Source organism: Dryobates pubescens, chromosome 6 (genome assembly GCF_014839835.1).
Source record: "Dryobates pubescens isolate bDryPub1 chromosome 6, bDryPub1.pri, whole genome shotgun sequence".
NCBI classification, from domain to species: Eukaryota; Metazoa; Chordata; class Aves; order Piciformes; family Picidae; genus Dryobates; species Dryobates pubescens.
The window spans coordinates 43,087,294-43,110,954 of NC_071617.1; the positions used below are offsets into that span (position 1 = coordinate 43,087,294).

A 23,661-nucleotide genomic window follows, 5' to 3' on the forward strand; every position below is an offset into this window, starting at 1 on the left:
AGAGAGGAAAAAAAAATGGCAGGAGGAAAAGAGAACAACATAACTACAGAGATTAAAAATGCTACTTTATTGTTTGTTTGTTTCTCAGGGTTTGAAAGCTGCTCTTAATCAGGGTGCCCATGACACCAACTCAGTGTTCATCATGAGCCCAAGTGAAGAGTCACTAGACTTGACATTGACTTCAAGCAGCTGTGTCTGTGTTGCACAAAGTGGTCTCCAGAGAAGAGCAGTTTGAACTCCAATGCTGCTGTATGCATCTTTCAGCAGCTTTTAGTGGAAAAGGGACCTGTTCACATTCAGAAGTGAGGGGGAGGAAGGAATGGGGAAATAACAGCAACACCCCACAGCGACTGTATGACATTCAGGCAAGAAGAATGACACGAGACAATTTTCAGCACCAAAGCCTAAGAAGAAAATTCTAATACAAAGATAAACATTTTCTGAGCTTTTGTAACAATTTTATGCCCAAGTATACTTGTAGCAGGGGAACTGCCATAAAATGATTTTTAAAAAATCCCCTTCTTTCCCAGGCATGCCAATCCAAACTTACTCTAAGGAAGAATACTATGAGGGAACGAAGCTATTAAAGGCAGGAAGCCTGGCTAGGTTTTCCAAATCTACATCCTGATAGCAGGGAATTGAAAGGAACAGAGCCAGTAAGAAAAATACCTTCTGAAGCCCAGTATGAATTCAGTGTAGCAACAGGGTGCATTCATTGCTCTGGCCACTTCCTGTCTGTCTTCAAATGGATGGTGTGTTTCAGACAAAGATGTGAAAATAGGTTTAGTGTCCAGGCGATCTTGGTAGGAAATGCATCTGTCAGGAGCTTATCTTAATTCTCTTTACTCTTTGCCTTCTACATGCAACTCTTTCATGCTTTTCCTTACTTATAAAGAAAAAAAATTCATCTTTCTCTTCTCACATCTTCAATGCTCTTACTCTTTCTATATCTAAGTGTGTTTATTTATCACTTCTTTCAGTTCCTCATCACATACTTCTTGCGTTCATACATCAAGCAGTAGATCAAGTTAGACCATGTTGGATGGTTTCTGAGAGGAGTATTTGAGTTCTTCTGTAGCTGTAATATCTTTCTGGTTTGTTTGCCTGATTATCTCAAGAGGTCAGACTTCTCACCACATGGAAACCAGTCATGTCAGATTACACCTGAAATATGAGTTCATATGGAAACTCATCAGTCCTAAATGCTGTGTTCAGAATACGTCCTTATTTAAGGATCTCTGCAGGATAGCAATGTCCTATGCCATTTGAAACTGAACTTTATTAGCTTGAGCTGTTGGCTTACTTATTTCCTTATACACTTGACAGATCTCATAATCATCATGTAGTCTTCAAAGATTTTTGGTCAATTCTCATTCTGCAAGAACTGACCTGGCAGAGGCTATTAGGAGCAGGCTGTTGCAGTTTCTGGCATCTTCAGCAGTGACGCAGTGTAGACCGAAGTAGATGTTAAGATTGTCAGAATTCATAGACCTTTGTGTGGTCAGTTAATCTGGGAAAAGATCAGTCTTGGGGCTTTCTGCATGCCAAAAAAATAAAATTAAAAAGTGAAACCTGAAAGAACTAAGAGCTCAGCCTATATCTTAGATTTAAAAATAAAGAACAAAAAACCCCAAACCAGTCTGATTAAGGAGAATCACTGGGTTGGGGTTTTTTTGTGTCTGTAGGATTTAGCTCTTCTTATAGTACAGAAGAATACAGCTCAAGAAAGAAGGTTTTTACCCCCTACAGATTTGCAGTGCAAGAAATCACTGATTTCCTTGTGACTTCTGCCATCAGGAGCTGTGTATTTGCCCCGTGAAGTGCTTACTCCTGCACACTGATGTTCATATGGTCCCTTAAGAATGCAATAACAAAGCACATAAAATGCTGCTTCCCTTTCTGTACGATGCACATGCAGCATGGAGGTAGGCAAAGGCATTAGACCATCTCAATCCATCCTTGGTCAGAATTTTCCCCAAGCTGTTCTTGTTCCTTGTGGGCTTTTTTGATAGTCCCTGTATCAAGTATTGGTTAGTTGATGCACTTCAAAATTATTTTTCAAGACCTTGGCATTTCGTAATTGAAAGAAATGTACTTTAGAGTCTTTAACATTGTATAAGCAAACAGTGACTGCCAGCTTATTTGGCTTTCCTGTCTTCCCTTTATGCTCCTGATAAGCGACCAACTGTAGCATGTGCACTGCTAGGCAAGTGTGGGACCAAGCTTCTTCTCAAGACCAGATGCATCTCCTGTTTTTGCTGCAGCCACTCAGGCCCATGCCAGTACCACAGCCCAAACTTGGGACTTCTCTGCAAGGCAGCTTGTCCACACTTGCTATGTATTGTGTGCTGAGATCTCCCTTTGCTCTTGGGGGTACATGGAGCTGAGTGTGCTGCAGGCCTTATACCGATAGTCTGAGCTTGGTGCTTCCTGAACACAGTGTAGCAGACCCACAGGCAGAAATATGGATGCAAATGTTTAGGTCAGAGCGCACTGTGCTTTCCTCTACATGAATACAGAGGCTAGCAATGCTTCTAGAAAGTTTGTTCCTATCTGTGAAAATTTCCATGGAATGGCTGGTTTATGCCAAGTAGGAGGGTGGTGCTCTGTTGTTCGTTTTCCCATGCCTGTTTAGGCCCTAGGTGGGAGCCCAGGCAAAATGAGTTACTTGTATTCATTGCTTGAAGGTTAGATTCCTCCTCTAGCCATTGACAGCTTTCTGAACTGGGTAGAAGCTTCAACCCTGACCTTAGTTAATCATTTCTCCTTATTACATGGGGGGTTTGCCCTTCTCTCTGCTTTTCCCTGTCTCATAATGCCAGTGTCAACGTTATCTCCTCTCTTCCCAGGTGTGCCAATGCTGTTTGTTATCCTCTGGGGAGCTGTCAAGTACCTTTATGAAGATGAGGGGTTGGTTTAGTTCTGATTTTTCGAGCTGTCTCATTTGTGCTGTATGTGTGCACCAGCAGGTCATTGTTTGCTTTCTGTTCGGTGTGGTTTGCTTTGGCAATGTGCTGAAACCTCACGTAATTGCTTTTGTTTTGTCTGAAGGTCTTGCATAACATTTCACAAAGGAGCATACTTTTCTTTCTGATCAGAATTTTCTGCATGTCTGAATAAATCTATCCTTTTACAGGTCAAGCAAAGGTATGTTTTGGTTTTTGGTAGTTACAGTATCAACAGTAGAAGTCATCATACCTAACCAAGACCACTCCTGATACTGTGCTTTTGGCAGCAGCCTTTGCAGTTGTGCTTCAGAGGAAGGCAAAACCGTCCCACAGGATTCTGCCTGCAATTTGTAGTGGTTTGCTTATGCCCAGCAGGAGAGATAGGATTGCCTGTTCTTGTCGAAGCTTCCATTATTTAAATCTTCTTAAAATAAGACACATTCTCTGTCTGATTACATTAGTCTTGCTGAAGTCAACTGTACCACACACAAGACTGCTACCAAACACAAAATAATCATTTTCCACTTTTACCGTAGTGTCTGTTCCAAAAACCTGTCTTTATGTATTGTGTACCAAACAGCTTTGTAGTTTGTTTATTTGTTTGGGTTTTGTTTGTTTGCTTTAAAAAAAGGAAGAATGTGGCTTCATGTTTTTGGTGACAGTGACTGCCTGGAAGTATTTGGGTAGCGTTCTTCTTGATGAAAAAAAATCATTTTATGCTATTTCCTTTTTATTTTAAATGCACTATAAGGTGGAGTTCTTAATTTCTAAACAATTGAGCCACCACTTTTCATAGATGGTCCTTTTTCCTTCCCACGCCCCTTCCCCTTCCACCTATTTTTCCCTCCAGACATAATCCTTGCTGGAGAGATGCTCCAGTGTGAAAATTCACTATAATCTGAGCCATCACAGATTTAGTTGTAGGTTTTTTTCTGATATTTGTGAGTATTAAGAACCTTTTTTTTAATTTATTTTTTTGTTGTTTCTTAGCACTGTGGGAAAACCAACCAACCAACCAAACAAAACCCCCTGCCTTTTCCGGCTTGCACAGTTCTAGGATTTTCTGACCTGAAGGCTGAATTGATAACATTCTGTAGTAAGATTGTGGCCATGCTGGTGTGCATGGCACGTTTTGCTGAAATTATCAGAATAGAGAATGTGTGGCCTCTGAAAGGTGACATTCCTTGGCCACATCTTCCCATATCTTGGTGCAGAAAATGTATTCAAAGTGCTCATGCTGAGCCTCCTACATTATGTGGTGCTCAGAGACAATTTATGTTTTCTATTAAGGAAAACTGACACTCACTGCCTTCAGCAGACGTTAAAAGGGGCAATTTTGCACATTATTGAATTTTCTAAATCTTGTATAAATATTTGTAAAATACAGCAATAAAGAACCAGCAGCTCCTCTGAAAGGCAAGATTTCTATGCCTTGGGCAGGCATTTACTGGAGCAGCCAGGGAGATCTTTCATGCTGTTTGCCATAACCCTGACACCATGGATGTGCAGTGGGCTGTAAATTTCATTTGTGTCTTAACTACTTCCCTAGCTATGAGGAATAACTGGAAGTAAATGTGGTCAGGGCTGGGAATTTGAGGCAGCCCTATGAAGATAGCCATTTGAATGAAGGACTGGATCCTGCAAGACTTACTTCCAGACTGGCTCCTTTTTTCTAACACATGTGCAAGTGTTTAGAAAGCAGTTACTGTTTTAAAAGGTGAGCTATGGAAAAAGTCTTTGTCTAGATTATGAATAAAATGAAAGGCAAGCTGTAGTTCTTACTCATTGGATGGCACCAAAAAGAAGTGATGCTTACACATTTTTCTTTCGTATTTGGAATTAATTGTGGCAGAAAGATAGCTAGGCTACAGGCTTTTTTTAAAACTGAGCCACTCAGTTGCATCTCTTCAAGGTAAAAATTCAATGTTTTCACTTCTAGAACAGGAATAACGGATTGGTTAAAAAAAGGCAGAAACTTCCCAGGATCATTTATTTCATTGGGCCAATTCCTCATGGCCAGCTCTGAGGTTATTAGTTGCCAAGCATCTTCTGAGTGGTGCTGAACTGCAGGGACAGATCCTGAACACAGTAGAGGGTGTATTTATCAGTGTGGCAGTTCCAGAAAGTACAAATGGACAAGAAATCATATACAAATCTATCAGTTTTGTTTTCTGGACACTTTAATAGCAGTGATGCTTTAATGTGGCTCTAATGGCTTCTCCTTTTTTTTAGTTGAACATGCTTGTATAAATTTTAAGATGGCTAAAACTGCTCTTTCCTATAGGAAGCAAATTAATGGATGCATAAATTTAGCAAAGTTAATGTAAAGAATCATTTCTCAGCCTCTGTCACCATCAAGAGATTTTTAAATTGCCTGTTTCCACTGCAGCTAGTCAGAAATTCCAGCTGTGCTTATTACCCTGTTCATCTTGAAGGGTTCAAATAAAATTAATTTCAAAAGCTCGATGAAGCTCTCCTCTAGTCACACATACCAATTAAGAATTAGTTCTGTTACTGAAATTCCAGCTGGGGTACGCTGGTGGCGCACAATAGGTACACCTCTGTTCTCCAGTATCTAAAATACAATTGAATTGTAACTTGTGAGGCTGCTGGTTGCAATCATATCCTGAATTGTATTAAAATCAAATTGAAATGAAAAATGAAATCTTAAGCTCTTCTTGGGCTTTCAGCACTTGCAAAAGAAAATGGAATTGCCACAGCCAAGCTGCTTCACTTTCCTGTCTCTTTAGTGACTGCTGGTGAGTGTGTTGTAGCATGGATCTGTACCACATGCCACATGATATGCTATTTCCTCTCAAGTTGACTTGCTTATTAAAAGGCTGGGGAGTGTTTTACTTTCCAGCAACACTACCCAAGCTGAAGTTTCACTCAAGCTGAGCTGAGCATATATATGTTTTGGCAGATGAGATTTCAAGATGAAGACAAACTTTTTTTTTAAGGAATCTGTTTTCTGTAGTGCTGTTTCAGACTTTGTTTCATAGTGTGTGTAGCTCAGAAACCTGCTGGCTTTACTAACTATTGCTTTTGAGTAGCGATGAGCAAAATGGCAGGAGGCTAACAAAGTTATCTTATAGAAATAGCAAGACTGATGTGGCTGTAGTTACAAGTGAAGTGGCATGCAAACACTGCCCACCAGCACCTGGGCTGTTGTGCACGTGTGGCCCATCATACAGGTGGAGGTGGGTGACTGTGGCCAGAATGGGACCTAAAAGAACTAGATGTACAAACACCATGGTGTAAGGATCCCTTTGAACCAGTGATCCTAGACTGTGGCTTTCAGACATCGCTTCTCTTGTGATAGTTATCTAATATTGTTCAAGGATACAGGAGTTAAAAAAGCTAAGATGAGACTTAGGGGGAAAATTAAGTATTCTATTGCCTGCAGCATGTTACTTGGCAGAAGGCTCAGTTGGCCAGCTTCACTTGCTTACAACTTTTAAAACTCCCTTTGGCCCTGAAACCTGTGCATATACACTGAAGGAATTGGGAGTTTGCTGACTTAGTTGCCTTCTCCTAGTTGAAATGAGTAGGTCCTTTTTGAAAATAAGAACAAATAAAGTAGCTGACTGATCTAAATATTGATATGAGAAAAGAGATGGTAGGTAATAGGATAAAGGACTAGCAAACAGTTAAATAATAAGATTGGAAATTGGAGACTCAAGAATAATAAAAATATAATACAGAAAGGACAGGAACCACCCAGGAGAGGTCTGACTCAGACAGGCTTCCCCTTTTCTCATTTCAGCCACATGACAAATTTGACATTGGTTTTAATGGAGTAGATCTTCGCAATTAACTGATGATAACTGAAAGCAAATTGTGGAGGAGAGCTAGCCATTAGTGGGCAAGAAAGGCCAGTGAGTGAGTATTATCCAGTTGGATTATAATAGCTGCAATAGTACAAAGCATTCAGTGTTTCTAAGAAGTGACTGCATCTGTTTCCATGTCAGCATGATGTGCTTTCCTGGTATCCAGTCCTCAGTATTTGTTTTCTATCTGCATTGCTGTGACAGAATGAAAAGTTGAAGATTGTAGTAATGTACTGAAACGTTTTCTTCTTGTCTCCTCCTTTTTGCCATCTTCCTAGTTGTTGGACCAGAAACTATAACATGAATTACTGGCTGATCATCAGACTGCCTATTCTCATCGCTATTGGGGTGAGTATAGGACATGTGCAACAAGTTGGCAGACTTCCATGAGAACAGGACATGATATAGTACAAAGAGCAGATGTGCACATGACTGTTGTGTTTGTCCAAAGGCTAATAAACTTTGAGGGTGGTGACATTTTAATTCAGAAATGTTTTTGTGAAACCAAATTGGTTTCTGTCACTGGAATTCACAGCTGGCATTTTGTTTGTTTAATTTGGCCACATACTGTCACGTTGTAGCAGCAGCACATGATAACAGAACAGCGTGCTGTAGCAATCCTATTAACTCCTCTGTGCTATGACAGGTAGTACAAGGAGGTAGAGGACAATATTCCAGATACTGGGCAACAGAAGAACAACAAATTGTCTGCTATTGTGCAGAAATGCCACATTCTGCAGCCACAATACTGTGTCAACCACCTGAAGGGTGGTTGTAGCCAGGAGGGGGTTGGTCTCTTCTCCCAGGCAACCAGCACCAGAACAAGAGGACACAGTCTCAAGCTGCACCAGGGGAAGTTTAGGCTGGTGGTGAGGAGAAAGTTCTTCACTGAGAGAGTTGTTGGCCATTGGAATGTTCTGCCCAGGGAGGTGGTGGAGTCATCATCCCTGTAGGTGTTCAAGAGGGGACTGGATGTGACACTTGGTGCCATGGTCTAGTCATGAGGTCTGTGGTGACAGGTTGGACTTGATGATCTTTGAGGTCTCTTCCAACCTTGGTGATTCTGTGATTCTGTCAGTCTCAGACTTCCAGACTAGGAAAACGGGATAGCCCATACCTTTACTCTCACTTCCCAGAGATGTAAGCTTGCTCCTCTGCTTTTTTTAGTGAACTGCCTGTGTTTTTCAAAGGTGACCTGTGCATTCACAGAGAATCTGGTAGAATAGAATTCCTTAGCAAGGAGCTGGGTTCCTTGGGAAATTCTGCAGCTGCAGAGTAGTAGGGTGCACAAGAATCTACACATGCATACACAAACTATCTTCTTTGAACACTTATGCACACATATTTCTTGATGATGATATAAATGCTTTTTTGATTTCTCCAGGTAAATTTCCTGATCTTCATAAGAGTTATATGCATCATCATCTCCAAGCTACAAGCTAATTTGATGTGCAAAACTGACATAAAATGCAGGTATGTCGTGCGGTGGTCTGACACTTTTCATGCCCATCAGAATGGAAGTAAACTAGGAGGTGCATGGAAGGAATGGATTAGCAAAGGTGGTAAGAATCTCAGGCCTTGGGTAACACACAAGTGTCATGCACACATTACTATGACTGCTTGGACAGTCCTCAGAAAACCCTCCTGGCAAAGCTAGGGTAGGCATTTCATCTGTGTTACAGGTGAACAGCAGGCTTTATCCCTTAAGCCCTTCTTGGGCTTTCGGTACTTGCAAAAGAAAATGGAATTGCCACAGCCAAGCTGCTTCACTTTTCTGTCTCTTTGGTGACTGCTGGTGAGTGTGTTGTAGCATGGATCTGTACCATATGCCACACAATATGCTAGTTTCTCTCAAGTTGACTTGCTTATGAAAAGGCTAGGGAGAGTTTTACTTTCCAGCAGCACTACCCAAGCTGAAATTTCACTCAAGCTGAGCATATGTTTTGGCAGATGAGATTTGAAGATGAAGAGAAACTTTTTTTGTGAAGGAATGTGGTTTTGGTAGTGCTGTTTCAGAGTGTGTTTCATTGCTCTGTACAGCTTCCTGAGGAGGGGAAATGGCGAGGAAGGTGCTCTTCTCCCTGGCATCCAGTGATAGGATACATGGGAATGGTTCAAGGTTGTGGCAGGGAAAGTTTAGGCTCGATATGAGGAAACATTTCTTTACTGAGAGGGATGGGCAAATACTGGAACAGGCTTCCTAGAAAGGAGGTCAGTGCCCCAAGACTGTCAGTATTTGAGGCATTCAGATAGCAGTTGGACTACATGATCAGTATAGGTCCCTTTCTACTGAAATATTCTCTCCTATCCTGTTCTTATTTTAAAAAAATAAAAAATAATGTGAGGGATAGAAATAAAAGCTTTACCTTCAAAGAAAATCATGACTGGTCCTTTTGAGTATTGCTTCTTGTTCTTGCCAGTTGTTATTGGGACAGACTTTCAATTTTTAATGCATAGGATGTTTCAAGAGTGAGATGTCAGGTTTATCACAGAAGTGTTCAGGATTTATTTTTCAGGTTGTGGTCTGTTGGCCTAGTTGGAAGTTAAGTATTTCAACGCTGGAGTTCTCGAAACAACACTTTTTGGTGTGCTCTTATCACAGAATGGGGTTGCCTTTTATGTTACCCACCTTCTTTACCTCACAAGAAAGTCTGGAAATCCTAATGTGTATTTAGAGCTCAAGGCAGAGCAAAAGGACTTGTTTTAATGAGTTGCAGATTTTGCTTCCATACTTTTTAAAAACGTATATAAGACCTTTATTTGCCAAGGTAAAATTTGCTGTGGTGGAAGAGGGGGAATTGTCCAGTTGTGATGGATAGAAGCCTTTTGGAAATCTAGCTGTGAATTTATCCTGCCAAGGGAGAAAGCTCTTGGCCTCGTGATTTCTGCAAGCAGCAGGAAGGTTTAATGCAGGTGAGCCACTTCTCAGACATGCATGTTTATTCATTTCTACATGTTGCTTGTTCAAAACTCTGCTGTGTAAACAGGCTTTGTCAGAAAAGGATTTACCCAGCAACAGAGCCTTCTTCACTGATAAAGATTATAGTCTTGGTGGCTCATTCGAAGTTGGTGGTGACAGCCAGAAACTTGGAGGAAGCCTTTTATCCAAAAGTTTTCAGTTTCTTGATGATAACAAGATTAGTAGGCAGAGATTGCTGTATTGTAATTTTTTTTCTCTCCCCCTTCTTTTCTGCTCAGAGACCCTGGAAAAGATTTTGGGTGGAGGGAATACATAACTGCCATGTTGGAATGTGTTCTTTTAAACAAGGACCAATCTAGGTGCCCAAGAAAGTCACCAGTTTAGATATGTTTGTGTATAGAAAGAAGGAAAGTGTTTTGCTCCTAGGCCAGTCCTTTCTTCACCCATTCCTTTGATGAGGAGAAGAGCTCACTGTTTAGTGTAGCTGCAAATCCCTTTTCTCTATAAGAACTGGAGTGCTCAGCAAAAGGATTTTCTTTAGGGAGGTCTTAATTACTCAGAAAGCCTTTTCATAGGAATTTGCGTGGCTTCCTGTTTAAGGTCCAAGTATCCCATCTAGAACCATTAGCATTCCTTAAATGAGCTAGGGGTTTGCTGCACACTTGCACTACTGTTTAAGCAAGGCAGTGTCTGTCTCCCACTTCTACCTCTATCTCAGGCAGGTAGTGGTGGAGCAGAGCCTCTGTCATGAAACTTTCTGGTAAACTGCATGCTTAAACAGGCTCCCTATCCTCTGATGTAGTGGTCTGCTTACATCCACTAGAGACCTGCATTTCTGCTTACCTGCATGTGTAAAATGTTTAATTACAATAGTTGGTTTGATTCACCATCTCTTGGTCCTTGTATATCAAGGACATTGGCAGGACAGTGGATGAGCTGACAAGAGCCTTGCCTGTGCAGCAGTACAGGATGGTCATTGACTAGGGAGAAGGCACTTTCACAGACAACCCAGGGATGCTAGAAAGCAACAGGTAGAACTCAATTCAGTGTGCCCTTGTGACAGCACATGCTGGCTGCATACCAGTCCACACTAGGAAGAACATATCCAAAAGGTCCAGGGGGTGACTGATCCCCTCCACTCAGCACTTGTGAAACTGCTTCTAGAGTCCAGATTGAGGCTTCCCCATGCAATAAAAACACAGTGTCCTGTGCATCAGTTTTGCACTGAGCCATTTCAGTGGCTGGACTGGGCAGCAAGGAAAGAGGTACTGAAAACTGTTTATTCAGTCTAGAGAACAGAAGACTAAGCAAGGATTTAATTGCAGTGTTCAGCTAACTAATGGTGATTATTCAGTAGGTGGAGCTGGAGTCTTTTTGGAGGTTCATACTGAAAGACCCAGGGGCAGAGATCACAAGTTACAGCAAGATAAATTCCAATTGCATATCAGAGGTGATAAAAAATTCACAGTGAGAGTGGTTTGTCACTGGAAGAGTGGCTGTGGAGGACCTTGGAGATATTCAGAACTTGGCTGGACACAGCCCTGAGTAACTGGAGTTGGACCACAGACTTGCAGAGGTCCCATCGAACCTGAATGATTACATGATTCAGAATAGCAGCCAACAGCCCTAGAGCACACAAGATGTAGCAAGTACTGACAGACCTGCTAGTTCAGTGAGTTTCTATCTACTGAACTGTAACACATTGTTGTGAGATGTAGCTAGGTTCTGTAGTGCATGATAGCCCTATGGACTCCCATGTGAGGCTCAAGCATCTTCCATTATCCTCTTGGGTGGCTAACATGTATGTCCATTGAAAGAGGGTAGAGGAGCAACCTTGTGGATGTTTTCCTGTGGTTGTATTCCTGAGTATTGCTCTCTCATGGGTAAAAAATACTTTATTTTAGATTAGTTTGTCTTTTTTTCCTTTGCTAGCTGTGTCATTGAACTTGCCACTTAAATCATGCAGTCATCACTCACTTTAGGACAGTTTAACTGCTTTAACAAAGTGTTCTGCAGTAACAGTTACTTAAAATGATTTGAGGATCTAACGCAGCACAGAGGTGGGAGGGAATAGCATGTACTGCTCCTTTTGCCAAGATATTTTTTTAAAGATTCCTATTATTAATAAACTGTATCTTTCAGGCTCTTAACAAGGTAGGTTTTGGTCATCTTCCCTACTTAGAGATGGGGAAAGGGATGCACAGGAAGACATCTTAGGTACAAGAAAGCACCTGGCCTGAGTTTGGAAGATTTTCTAGGAGAATAGAATAGAATGGAATGGAATGGAATGGAATAGAATAGAATAGAATAGAATTAACCAGGTTGGAAGAGACCTTCAAGATCATCGAGTCCAACCTATCATCCAACACCACCTAATCAACTAAATCATGCAATCAAGCACCCTATCAAGTCTCCTCCTGAACACCTCCAATGATGGTGACTCCACCACCTCCCTGGGCAGCACGTTCCAATGGGCAATCACTCTGTGTAGAATTTCTTCCTAACATCCAGTCTGAACCTCCCCAGTGCAGCTTGAGACTGCATCCTCTTGTTCTGGTGCTGGTTGCCTGGGAGAAGAGACCAACCCCTACCTGGCTACAACCTCTCTTCAGGTAGTTGTAGACAGCAGTAAGATCTCCCCTGAACCTCCTCTTCTCCAGGCTAAGCAACCCCAGCTCCCTCAGTCTCTCCTCATAGGGCTGTGCTCCAAACCCCTCCACAGCTTTGTTGCCCTTCTCTGGACACCTTCCAGCAACTCAACATCATTCCTAAACTGAGGAGCCCAGAACTGGACACAGGACTCAAGGTGTGGCCTAACCAGTGCAGTGCACAGGGGCACAATGACTTCTCTGCTTCTGCTGGGCACACTGTTCCTGATACAGGCCAGGATGCCATTGACTTTCTTGGCCACCTGGCCACACTGCGGGCTCATGTTCAACCTACTATCAACCAGTACCCCCAGGTCCCTTTCTGCCTGGCTGCTCTCCAGCCACTCTGACCCCAGCCTGTAGCACTGCATGGGGTTGTTGTGGCCAATGTGCAGAACCCAGCACTTGGCTGTGAAATACAGCTGGTAGCCAGGAGCTAAATACAGAGCTTTGCTCCTAGGAGGGAGTGGTCTGCAGTGAAGTGACAGGGGCAGATAACACACTGAAAACTAGGAAGGTTATTTTAAGGATTGTTTTAATTTCTTTTTCTGCAGTCTCTGGAGGAGGGCCCTGAGACACAAAGTGGTGCAGTGACTTCACCGAAGTTGACAATGTGTCACAAGCAGAATGCAGAAACAGTGACTCCCAGGGATCATTTGGATCAGAAATGATCTACTCAGTGGCATTTTTTTTTCTCTTTGTGATCTTAGGTTGGCCAAGTCTACACTGACTCTGATCCCACTGCTGGGGACCCATGAGGTCATCTTTGCCTTTATTACTGATGAGCATGCCAGAGGGATGCTGCGCTTTGTGAAGCTTTTTACTGAACTCTCCTTTGCTTCTTTCCAGGTAGTGCTTACTCTGTGCCCATGTGGATATTTGCAACTGCTGTTTGAGCACCTGCTTTCTCTCTCATTAGTTGCATGTTCCCTGTTCTTTATATTTCTCAATTTAGCACTGGATATCACAGGATTATGACAGTGGAAGGGAAAGTATGAGGAATGATTTTTAATAGCCAACGTAGATGTTAAGTGTGACACAGTCTTATTTTCAACATCTTAAATATACCACAATAAACTAGTATTCCTATCCAACTATTAATATCTATTTCCTATGGGACATCTCTAGGCAATAATGAAATTGTCTGTAATTTCCTGTAATTGTATAATGGCAGTGCTTGAAGCAAATATTGTGTTTTCTGCAGTGTTTCTGATACTCTTTGGAATATGTGCTATGAGAGGTAGCTGTGTGAGGAGGAGGAGGTAGCTTTACTGTGGTGTTTATTTAGCTTTTGCCTACAGTAAGGGCATTTCAAAAGAGTCTCCTTGTCTAAGGGCATCATTATTTTCCCCCATTTTCTTGCTTACCTTACTCCTTCCCCATTTATCAAGTACAGAGCTGTATTTAAGATCACTGTGAATTGCTCACTAATGTTTATAACTTGCAACCAGGTTAGGGAAAAAGAATAGGAAAGGAATCCTTAGGAAAAACAAAAAAAAGATTGAAGAAAACAGTAACTCCTTTTTCCTAAGATCACCTGCTTTGAGGCATAATTTAGTCAGTCCTCTCCTCTGCTATCAGAGCTGACAGTGACCACAGACTGTCTCCAGTTTTCAGTGTTAAAGGGCACATGCTAGTGTGAAGCCTCTAGTCCTCTGCTAGTTGGTTTGGCAAAGCGAGGGAACTGCTCTGCTCACTGCTTTTCTGGTTATTTGTTGATTCCAGGGCCTGATGGTTGCAGTCCTCTACTGTTTCATCAATAATGAGGTAAGAGAGACACTAGTTCCAATTTGCCTTATCAGCATCCACTATACAAAAAAGGAAATTGAAAATGGTCTTGAGCTGCTAAATTGTCCTTATTCAGGACTTTTACTTTTTCTACAGACTTTCCTCTGTACAGCTACTTAGGATGACTCCTCAGACAAATGTTTTTGGAAGGAATTCAGACAGTATAATTTAGGGCTGCTGTTTGTAGATTGGAAACCTTGCAAGTTATCTTGCTCAGATTGTATGGTTAGCATTGCTGGAGCTTTTATTAAGAACTATAGCTGTTCTTCTTAAGCTGCCTCATAATGCTTCTTATTTGCTTGCTTTGGTGAATGTAGAAAGGGGCAGGGTCTGTTTTATTGTGAGAGCTCAGCTCAGTTGGCTGGTGAGGTGGTTTGGTTTCATGTGGTTTCCCTATGGCCCGCCTACTTGACACCACCATCGTTCTCTCATTCAAACTGAACTTTGTGGAGTGGTGAGTTCTTACAGAGGAGATGTAGTTAGGGCTTTGGGTCAGTTGATAGCAAGTACCATCTTCCATGGCTTCTGCCCCGTTGGGTGAAAGAGTATTGTTTTGTTTCAGTATTGCAGTAATCTCTAAATTGTTCCTAAGTGGTTACTTTTATTCATTCAGCAGCCAGGTTGGCAAGGGAAGCAAACACTGCTAATTTGGCAGTACATTATTAAGTTTGATGCACATCAATGTGTTTTGCACTCGCGTAAAATCTGCTTTTAAACATGAGACAGTAACTCAAGATCACCTATTGAGAGATAGGCCTCATCAAGGAATTGGAATCAATGGTAAAATGTCCTAGTTGTGTCATTATGGCCAGGCTAGAGTCAACAGAAAAGCAGCAGGTGTCGCTGTTTTGGGTGACTGGCAAAAGCGACAAACACATACACTTGTGGTAAGCAGAGTACAAAGATCAAGTTTGTTTCTGCAAGCAACACATTTTGGCACAAAAACAAAAAGGGGGAGTTTAAGTTGCTCGTCAGGAGAGGAAAATTTCTTTTCACCAGTGTCTTTTCTCTTCTGTGCTGTTGAAACTGCTCCTGAGCAGTGAGGCAGGGGCAGGGTGAGAGGGGGCAGGGGATGTCGGCGTGTTCTCTACTTATTTATTCGTCTCCCCCATAGCCAAATCCCTCTTTCTTTCAACTCTGCCTTTATTTCCTCCTCCTTTTTGTCATTGCTTCTGCTTGGTATCTTTCAGTGCGTCACTAAGTAAGTGCCATGTCGTAGCCATGTCCACAACCTCTTTATCTCCTTTTGATATGGCGTTCCACAAATGACTACCCAGCTTCTGCCACACAGCAATGCTGAAAGCAGTAGTAGAGGAAGGCTTGAAACCCTGCTGCTTATCCCACAAGGGTAACCTTCCTAAGTCATAGTCTCCAATTTTTAGACCTCTGTTTCAGTAACGATTTCCAGGTCCCAAGGACTAAGTCCTCTTCCTTTGTTAAATTTTGTCCCATTATGATCCCAGTGTCTCACCTACCTCACCCAGGCAGGTATCAAAGTTCCGGTCTGGACCAAAGGCAGTTTACCCACTGCTCTGTGCTACACTGGGCTCCGTCACCGCTGCATCTGCCCGCAGCCTCAGATCACGTTTGTGGGTCACCAGTTGTCGCTGGTTTGGGTGACGGACAAAAATGACAAACACACGCTTGTGGTAAGCAGAGTACAAAGACCAAGTTTATTTCTGCAAGCAACACATATTTGTATGTATGTTATGTCAGTGTGGCTACATCTGTTTGGTTAATAAGATTTTTCTCAAGATTCTTGTTGCTTAGTGATACATTGCTACAGTTATTTGCTGAGCTAAGTCCAGGTTTCTTCTACTGCTATTCTTCTAGCTCAATCTTGCAGCGTCCCAACCTGGTTAATTCTATTCTATTCTATTCTGTGCCTCAAACAAACAACACATTCAGCCCAGGGACTCTCCAGACATTCAAGGCTACATGACAATGTATTCATTCACAGGTACATAACAATAGTTTCTCATGGATACACAGCAATAATCTCAAGGTCAGTCTCTTGTTGGCCTATCCAAGGGTCCACAGATTCATCACAGTTCCCCACAAGCAGGTATCCTGAATTAAGCCCTGCAGGAGGCTGTTCACTTTTGTAGCTTGTGGGCAAGATTTCAAGTGAATGTGTTAATTGTACTGCTTACAAAAGTCAGAGGTGGGTAGCAGCAGGCCTTGCTCCGTCATGAATTAGTGAATACTTCTTTAAAACTCCTTGCACAGTTCAAACAGGTGTACCTTAATCCTGACTTGCAGGACTATCTGCTGGTGTATCATGTGTTTGATTCACTTCAGCCTTTGCTCATACAGTGCTTGATGTGAGCACTGATGGCAGCTCACAAAGCCAACTGTATCTTGGGCTGCATCAAAACATACAGGGCCAGCAGGCCTCTTTGCTCTGAGACCTCACCTGGAGTACTGCATCCAACCCTGGAGACCCAAACACAAGAATGGCATGGATCTGTTGGAGGGTCCAAAGGAGGGCCACAAAAATGATCAGAAGGCTAGAGCACCTCTCCTATGAGGACAGGCTAAGGGAGCTGGGTCTGTTTAGGCTGGAGAAGGCTCTTGTGAGACCCTATGGTGGCCTTCCGGTACCCACTGTTGGCCTATAGGAAAGATGTAGAGGAACTTTTTATAAGGGCATTGTGGTGAAGGCACCATATGCCCAGAATTATGCCCCAAAAACTGTAGAACTTGGCCCAGCATGTTTGGCCAAGCCCCCCTTTCCACCCTCCTTTCCAGAGTGGGTACTCAGCCCAGAGCTGAGGGGGACAAAGACAGATGGCAAAAACAACCCCAGCTTGCATTACAAGGGGTAAACAGCAACATGCACCCATTGCATGGGATGCTCATGCAACGAGCAAGTAAGGGCATAATTCTAGCTTCACACTTTGTATAGGCTAAAGCTATGTGTTTGAGATTGCCTATTGGCCAAATCCAGCCTCAAGAAACCTACAGGTATTAACCCAACTTGTAAGCAAGTTACTCTCTTTGCCCCAGCTTGTAAGCTCATTGCTTTTTGTGTTTAAGCCTTTGTTGCTAAGCTACACAGTTATTGCTAGTAAGTCTTCTCACTCTACTTGGAAGCAAAATATCGGCCTCTGCAATCTGGAGAAGAAGCCAGACAGGGAAGGGCCGTCGAGCCTCAGTTTACCCCAGAAATCCGCAAAGGAGAGTCCTTTGCTGAAAGCCCCAGAAAGCTACAACGTCCTATTGCCCGGTCCCACCGGATCGGAAGAGAGCCTGCCGTGTCTTGAAGACGACTGGCCCTCTGAGGGTAAGCCTTTAGCCCAGGCGGGGAAGGGACTAGCCCGAGTTCGGCAGTCTAAGCGTCTGCTACAGCTTTAAAAGCAGCAGACTGACAAGCCACAACTGTGTGTACCGGCTCGTACAAACAGGAACAGCGCCTGGTCTCTTCTTGCATGACCCTGCCCTTCGCGGGAGAGAAGGGAGCTGCTTCGCCGCTCCACAGCCGCGGGGCAACGCGAAGCCGGGACTACCCACGAGAGAGGGAGTCCCGCCAGCTCCTTTGAGCCAAGGGGAAGCCGCAGCTCCGTGTAGCAGCGCGCCTCACCCGGAGCCACTTAGCCGGCCCCGACACAGCGCAGGCCGATCCCGGGGGAGCCCGTCGCTGCTCCAGGCCAATCCCGAAAAGTCCCACCCGCTGCAGCACAGGATCGGAGGCGTACGAGCCTGCCCACCGGGAACCATCACCCTGCTCTGCAGTGCAAGCTGACACTGCGAGGCCCGACCCCAATGGGCTCGGCTCCACCCTGCAGGACCGCTCCCCAGGATGCCAGCAACAGCCCTGCAAGTCCCGAGCCCCGGCAGGGACCAGCCCTAGCAGCCGCAGTCACTCTGTGGGACCGCTGCGCACCGCCCCGTCCGCTCCCAAGCAGCAGCTCCGGGAGGGACTGCGACCACTGACCAGCTAGCCTATGTCTCGCTCCTTCCTCGCTGCCGCGGGAGAGAGAAGACTGCCCCCCATTGTCACCATCTGGAAGGAAGCCCCCCAGCGCGCCCGCCGGCAAATGTCAGCCGCAGCCTCGGCCCCGGGAGTCCCCCCACCCTCCGAAACAGACCAGCCCAAGAGCCAGCCCCGGGTGGCAGCAGTTCGCCGTAACCCAGCAGTTCGCCGTAACTTGCTTCACTACGAAAGGAAGTCACAGTGTATCTTTTCAGTTTCACATATGCAGCACCCACTAACATTCAGTTCAAAATCTCCCGCGCTTAGCTCGCGTGGCAATTTCTCGTTCAAGCCTCTGACGGTTTGTAATCTTTCTGTATACAATTAAGCAGCTGCCAACGTCTTGTTGAGTCGCCGTCTGGTGGACGCGCCGTCGAATTGCACCCTTCGTTCCTTTAAATTCGTAACTATTCTAATTGGGTTCAAATTGTACATATGAAACCAGTTATGGGCTATATCTCACAATCGGGCACTATAATCTGTATATAAAATAGTGATTAACCAGTTATTCATAATGTTAAATAATTTTTGAAATTCATATTTCGATTTCATAATTGATAATTAATAACCTCTTCATCACAGGCATGTGGTGACAGGACAAAGGGCAATGGTTTTAAACTGGAGTAGGGTAGATTTGGATTATATATTAGGAAAAGTTCTTTACTGTGAGGATAGTGAGAGACTGGAATAGGTTGCCCAGAGGCTGTGTATGCTTCATTCCTGGAGACATTTAAAATCAGACTTAGAGCAACCTGGTCTAGTTGGAGGTGTCCTTGCCCATGCAAGGGGGGTTGGAACTAGATGATCTTTAAGGTCCCTTCCATCTCAAGCCATTCTATGATCCTCTGTACAGCTTCAGCCAGGCCTCTCATGATTTAATGCCCAAATAATTTCCTCCATCTGGTACAAGGTAAAGGTACATCATAGCTCAAACCTCAGACAGGTAGGCTTGTTTCATTTGAGGGAACTTACTGAGAAGCAGACGATCTACATTTCTAAGAGGTCCTCCAAATCTCATTTTATTACAATTCTCCTGCCTTTGCAATGTAATATGTAAAATCGAACCACAGTGTTCATGGCTTCACAGAAAGCTGATGAACAGTATCAAATGAATTATTTTGCTTGTTCCAACTCTTGTTAAAAGAAGGGGGAAGGATTTTGTCAAGCCCAGTCAGCAGCATCCATAGAAGAAATGCAGACTTTGATTAGGTCAAATCTCTTCTATTTCATTCCTAAATTATATGAGACCTTTTTCTTGAACTAAATGAGAAACTGTTTCTCTTCTGACAAACTCTTATGTGCTCAAGTGACTATCCTTGTTTGCAGTATGGTCTATATTTTCACTTTGGTCTGGGGCACACTGACTCCCTTTCTTTTTCCTTAACTATACAGAATGAAAGTTTTTTTCATGTCCTTGTGCCGGATCAAGAGTAAAAATTAATCTAAAAGTGATATTCATGTCCTTTTAGCACTTGTGGGAAAACGTTAAAATATGCTCATATTTCAGTCATATTTCACTTGGAAAATTCTGGATTTTCTCTGGTATTGCTGAGAAGCTAACAGCAGGGTCTCATCAGTTTGCCTCTTATCTCCAATGTTCTTTGCAAAATGAGCTGGGCTTAATATGACCACTTTTTTCTGAAGGTAGTGTTGCTTTCCGTAAGAAATATTTTGAACCACAGAAATGATGTATCTTTATACCAGAATTAGTTTATGCTGGTTGAGGTTTCATTCTATCTAATCTTGCTTCTCTTTTTTGTCTTCTTCCTATCACCATGGAAATACACTTCACTCTTCTACATTTAAAAAAATCCATCTGGACTCCAGGGCTCATGGATATTTTAAAAAAAATAATTATTACTACTAAATCTTCCCTTTTTCTTTTCATTCTCTATACAGACTATTTAGGAAGAGACTGGATGAGGCACTTGGTGCCATGGTTAGATAGTGTTGGATGATAGACTGGACTCGATGATCTCAAAGGTCTTTTCCAACCTGGTCTGTTCTGTTCTGTTCTGTTCTGTTCTGTTCTATTCATTGAGCTCCTCCACCAGCTCCTTTCCATTGAATTTCAGATCGACTTTACTTTCACTGTGAGTTGTTGAGCTGTCTTTTTGCCAATGTTTAACATTTTTGTCGTAAGATTCCAGACATTCACAACATCCTTGCCCATTAACTCCATTCAGCTTCTCATACCTCTTCCCTTTCTCTTTCAAAATACTCTACATAGTTATTTTATTTTTTCTCCACTTCCTCTTTCTCATGGGAACTTTGTTCTTGGCTCCTTTTTCCCTGTATAGCTTATTTCTGGGGAATCTTGTCCCCCTGTGGAAGTAACTGAACTTGCTGAAAGATCTACAGGTCTACTTCTGTGCTCAGGAGCTGACTCTTTACAAAATAAATCTTAATCTATTTCCTTTGTCATACATTCATATCTGTCTAGGCAAAAATGGAAGTTGACATGGGCAATAGAGCTGTTCTTTACCCTTTTCCTAACCTCTGGAGAGAAAACTAATATTCTGTCATTCAGATCAATTTCTAAGACATCATCTCTGAAACAGTCTTTTGTTCAGGTCTTCCCATTTACTTCATCTCAATCATACAGGCTATTTGTATCATACCTCTAGGATACAGCCTGTCATGTCCAGCTAGACTGGAAACTAATTTTCTCCCTTTGACTGATTCTAAGATATTTGTTTCTATTGCTCATTGACTGTCAGTAAGTGCATTCGTTCTTTCTTTCAGGATTTGCCTGTAAATGTGTGGGGCTTTTTTTCTGATGTTGCCTATTAAACTAGCTATTTTCCATGCCCATCAAAGATGCCAAGTACTGCAGTGGTAATGTGAAGACAGTGCAGTCCCTATTTCGCTGTTTGCTTTCTGTACTTATCAGGCTGTTCTCTCTCATTCTATTCCCAGACACATTGCCTTTTTCTGGTGTTTGTGCAGCTTTGGATGTAACAATTCACAGGTATCACAGTAAAACACAAGCTTCTATCTCAGCATCTTTCCTTCTGTCCTGTTTGGATGTGATACCAAAGAGACAGATTTAATTGTCAGAGATGCAGCTCGTTCCCACCAGCACAGTATCCAATACAAGTGCTGCAGCCTAAGGCTGACAAGAAATGCCAGAGGTAACCACCAAGGCAAGACAATTGGTTGTGTAAGGCTTTGTTCCTCTTTTAGGGTTGTCTCCCAGATTCAGTACATCACAGGCAAAGACGGACATACAGTGGCTGGTTCCTTAGGAAGTTTTCATCAGAATATGGATGTTCCAGCAGCCTAGGTTTCAGCCTGCACTCGAACTGCCATCAATCTATTTAGCCTCTTGGTGCTTGTTACCGGAACCTAAAAAGAAACAAAAAGGAACCCTCCAGAGAAAGCTCTCTTGAGTGACCCATGTACAGTGACCTTACTTCCAGGCTGAAGTACATACCATAATGAATTGATTACTGTACTTACACCCCTGCCTTTTTGTACAGTGAAAAAGGTTCAATTTTATGTCTTCTGCCTTACGTGTTAAAAGCTAATGGAGGTTCTTACTTCAGTCAAGTGACAAGAACTCTGCCATGGAACAGGAAGATCTAAATTCTGTTCTTGTTTAGCAGTTACAAGACCCTGGATAAACTTCCAAATGAGTACAGAGGTTACACATTTTAACCCAGAACCTGTGACTGGATGAGCATATTTTGCAGTTTAAAAAAACATGAAGTAGTGGATGGAGATATTGCAGTGGCTATTATAAAAGAAGGGGGAAAGTACAGTCTTTAACAGGCTTAATTGTTGTTTTTTTTTAAATTCAGATTAAATCTTCAGTTTTGAATGGAATAATAAAAAAACCTTCTAAACATTCAAAGAATTAAAAATAATTTAAGGCTTTTTTTTTTTTTTTAATCAAACTGGAAGTTAAAACAGAACTCTTGAGAACACCTGTATTGAGCAAGAAGCCAGTCTTTTCATGGCTGATAAACAAAATCAGCTTAATTTGTTAGTGCTGTTAGGATATAGAGTACATGCAGTGTTGCAGCTGAATACAATTTAGAATAAAATCATGAAGATTGCCTAGTGCATGAAAGAGCTTTATTTCTACAAGTATTATTTAAAATACAGAGTACTGTGCAATGGACTGATGAGCTAATTGGATAATTAGAAGCAATAGTCTTGCAGTTTTAAAGCATTGCCAGCTTCTCTCAGTGGCATGGTGTCTTTATTTTCCCCTTTGCTCTTTTCTAATAGTCATGTAAATCTGATTAGCTCCACATTCATTCCTCTTATTTCCTTCTTTGCTTCTGTTAGGTTCAGATGGAGTTTCGGAAAAGCTGGGAGCGCTGGAGATTGGAACACCTGTATGTCCAGAGAGACAGCAGTATGAAACCTCTGAAGTGTCCGGCCAACAGCATCAGTAGTGGAGGCACGGTAGGCAGTAGTGTCTATGCTGCCACTTGTCAGGCCACATTCAGCTAAAATTTCTGTAGGTGAATCGGACTGAGAACAATGAACTGTATAATATACCTGAAAGACCCTTAAATACCCAAGCAAGTGGCTTAAGTATGCCATCTCCAGTAAGAAACTTAAGCATGTGCTGCTTATTGCCTGCAGGCTTTTGGACAGTTGGACAAAGGTTTCTGGGGAAAACAATCTGCTAATCTAATCAACACATCAGAGGGGAAAAATAATCACATCTAATGCTAGTTAAAAGTTTCTTCCTGTTTTGCACAGAAAGCCTCCAGGTGCCCAAAACTTTACCATAGCATTGATCCAGTCTGAAACCACAGGGTCAATGGCTTATTACTGTTGAGTGGGTGAGCTGTGTGATCGACTGATTCAATTTACAAGGATACAGAATATGGTTATTGTGAAAGAAATATATTTAGACTTCTATGGGGATAGGGTAGGGTGCCATCAACAGTTTTACAGAAAAATAACTTAGTGGGACACAACTCTTGCATTTTAGGGAAGAATCAGTTTTGCAGTCAAAGTTTCCCAAAGCTAAAGTTGAAAATATGCTCTACCTGTTTTCTGGGTAGGGGATGAACAGTATTCTTAAGGTCTGTCAATACAACAGGTAATGTAGTATATACTTCTTGATGCTCTCACTTGGGAAAAAAGTAAACCAAACCAACTATGTGGTAGGGGCCCCTTTTGCTATTAATAGGTGCATATTATCTCTGTTAACACGGATGGAAATATCCCCTGAAGGCACGACCCTTCCCATTTTTATATCTGGCACTGTCCATTTGGCACACAAGTGTTAACAGGGACAGGATAATGCCATGTGTTTCGAGCGGACGTTTTCTTTCTAAGCCATACTCTGCTGCTTGTGGGTGCAAACATATAGAGGTCAGGTCGTGGCTGCATCTGGCCTTAGCCAATTTCACCTACTTGGGTACTGTTTGGCAGTTCACAGGGTGAGCTCCTCAGGGCTGCCCCGCCAGCCCGATTGGTTCTCTCCGCAGCGCAGGAGGTGCCGCCCGGCGCCGCGCTGTCAGGAGGCGGCTCGCAGCGCGGCGCGTTCAGCACGGCGGACAGCTCCGGCTAGCTGTTCCAGGGG

General features: G+C 42.8%; 1 protein-coding gene across 1 annotated transcript in view; it reads left to right on the forward strand.

The window, feature by feature from the left end:
* GLP1R (glucagon like peptide 1 receptor) overlaps positions 1-23,186 on the forward strand; it is a 110,930-nt gene extending 87,744 nt beyond the window's left edge. The window contains exons 8-13 of the mRNA XM_054162513.1: positions 2,850-2,910; positions 7,057-7,126; positions 8,163-8,251; positions 13,057-13,195; positions 14,072-14,113; positions 22,407-23,186. Of these exons, the coding sequence (XP_054018488.1) occupies positions 2,850-2,910; positions 7,057-7,126; positions 8,163-8,251; positions 13,057-13,195; positions 14,072-14,113; positions 22,407-22,574 (569 nt within the window). The 3' untranslated portion in view covers positions 22,575-23,186. The remainder of the gene's footprint in view (positions 1-2,849; positions 2,911-7,056; positions 7,127-8,162; positions 8,252-13,056; positions 13,196-14,071; positions 14,114-22,406) is intronic.
* The last annotated feature ends 475 nt before the right edge of the window (positions 23,187-23,661 follow it).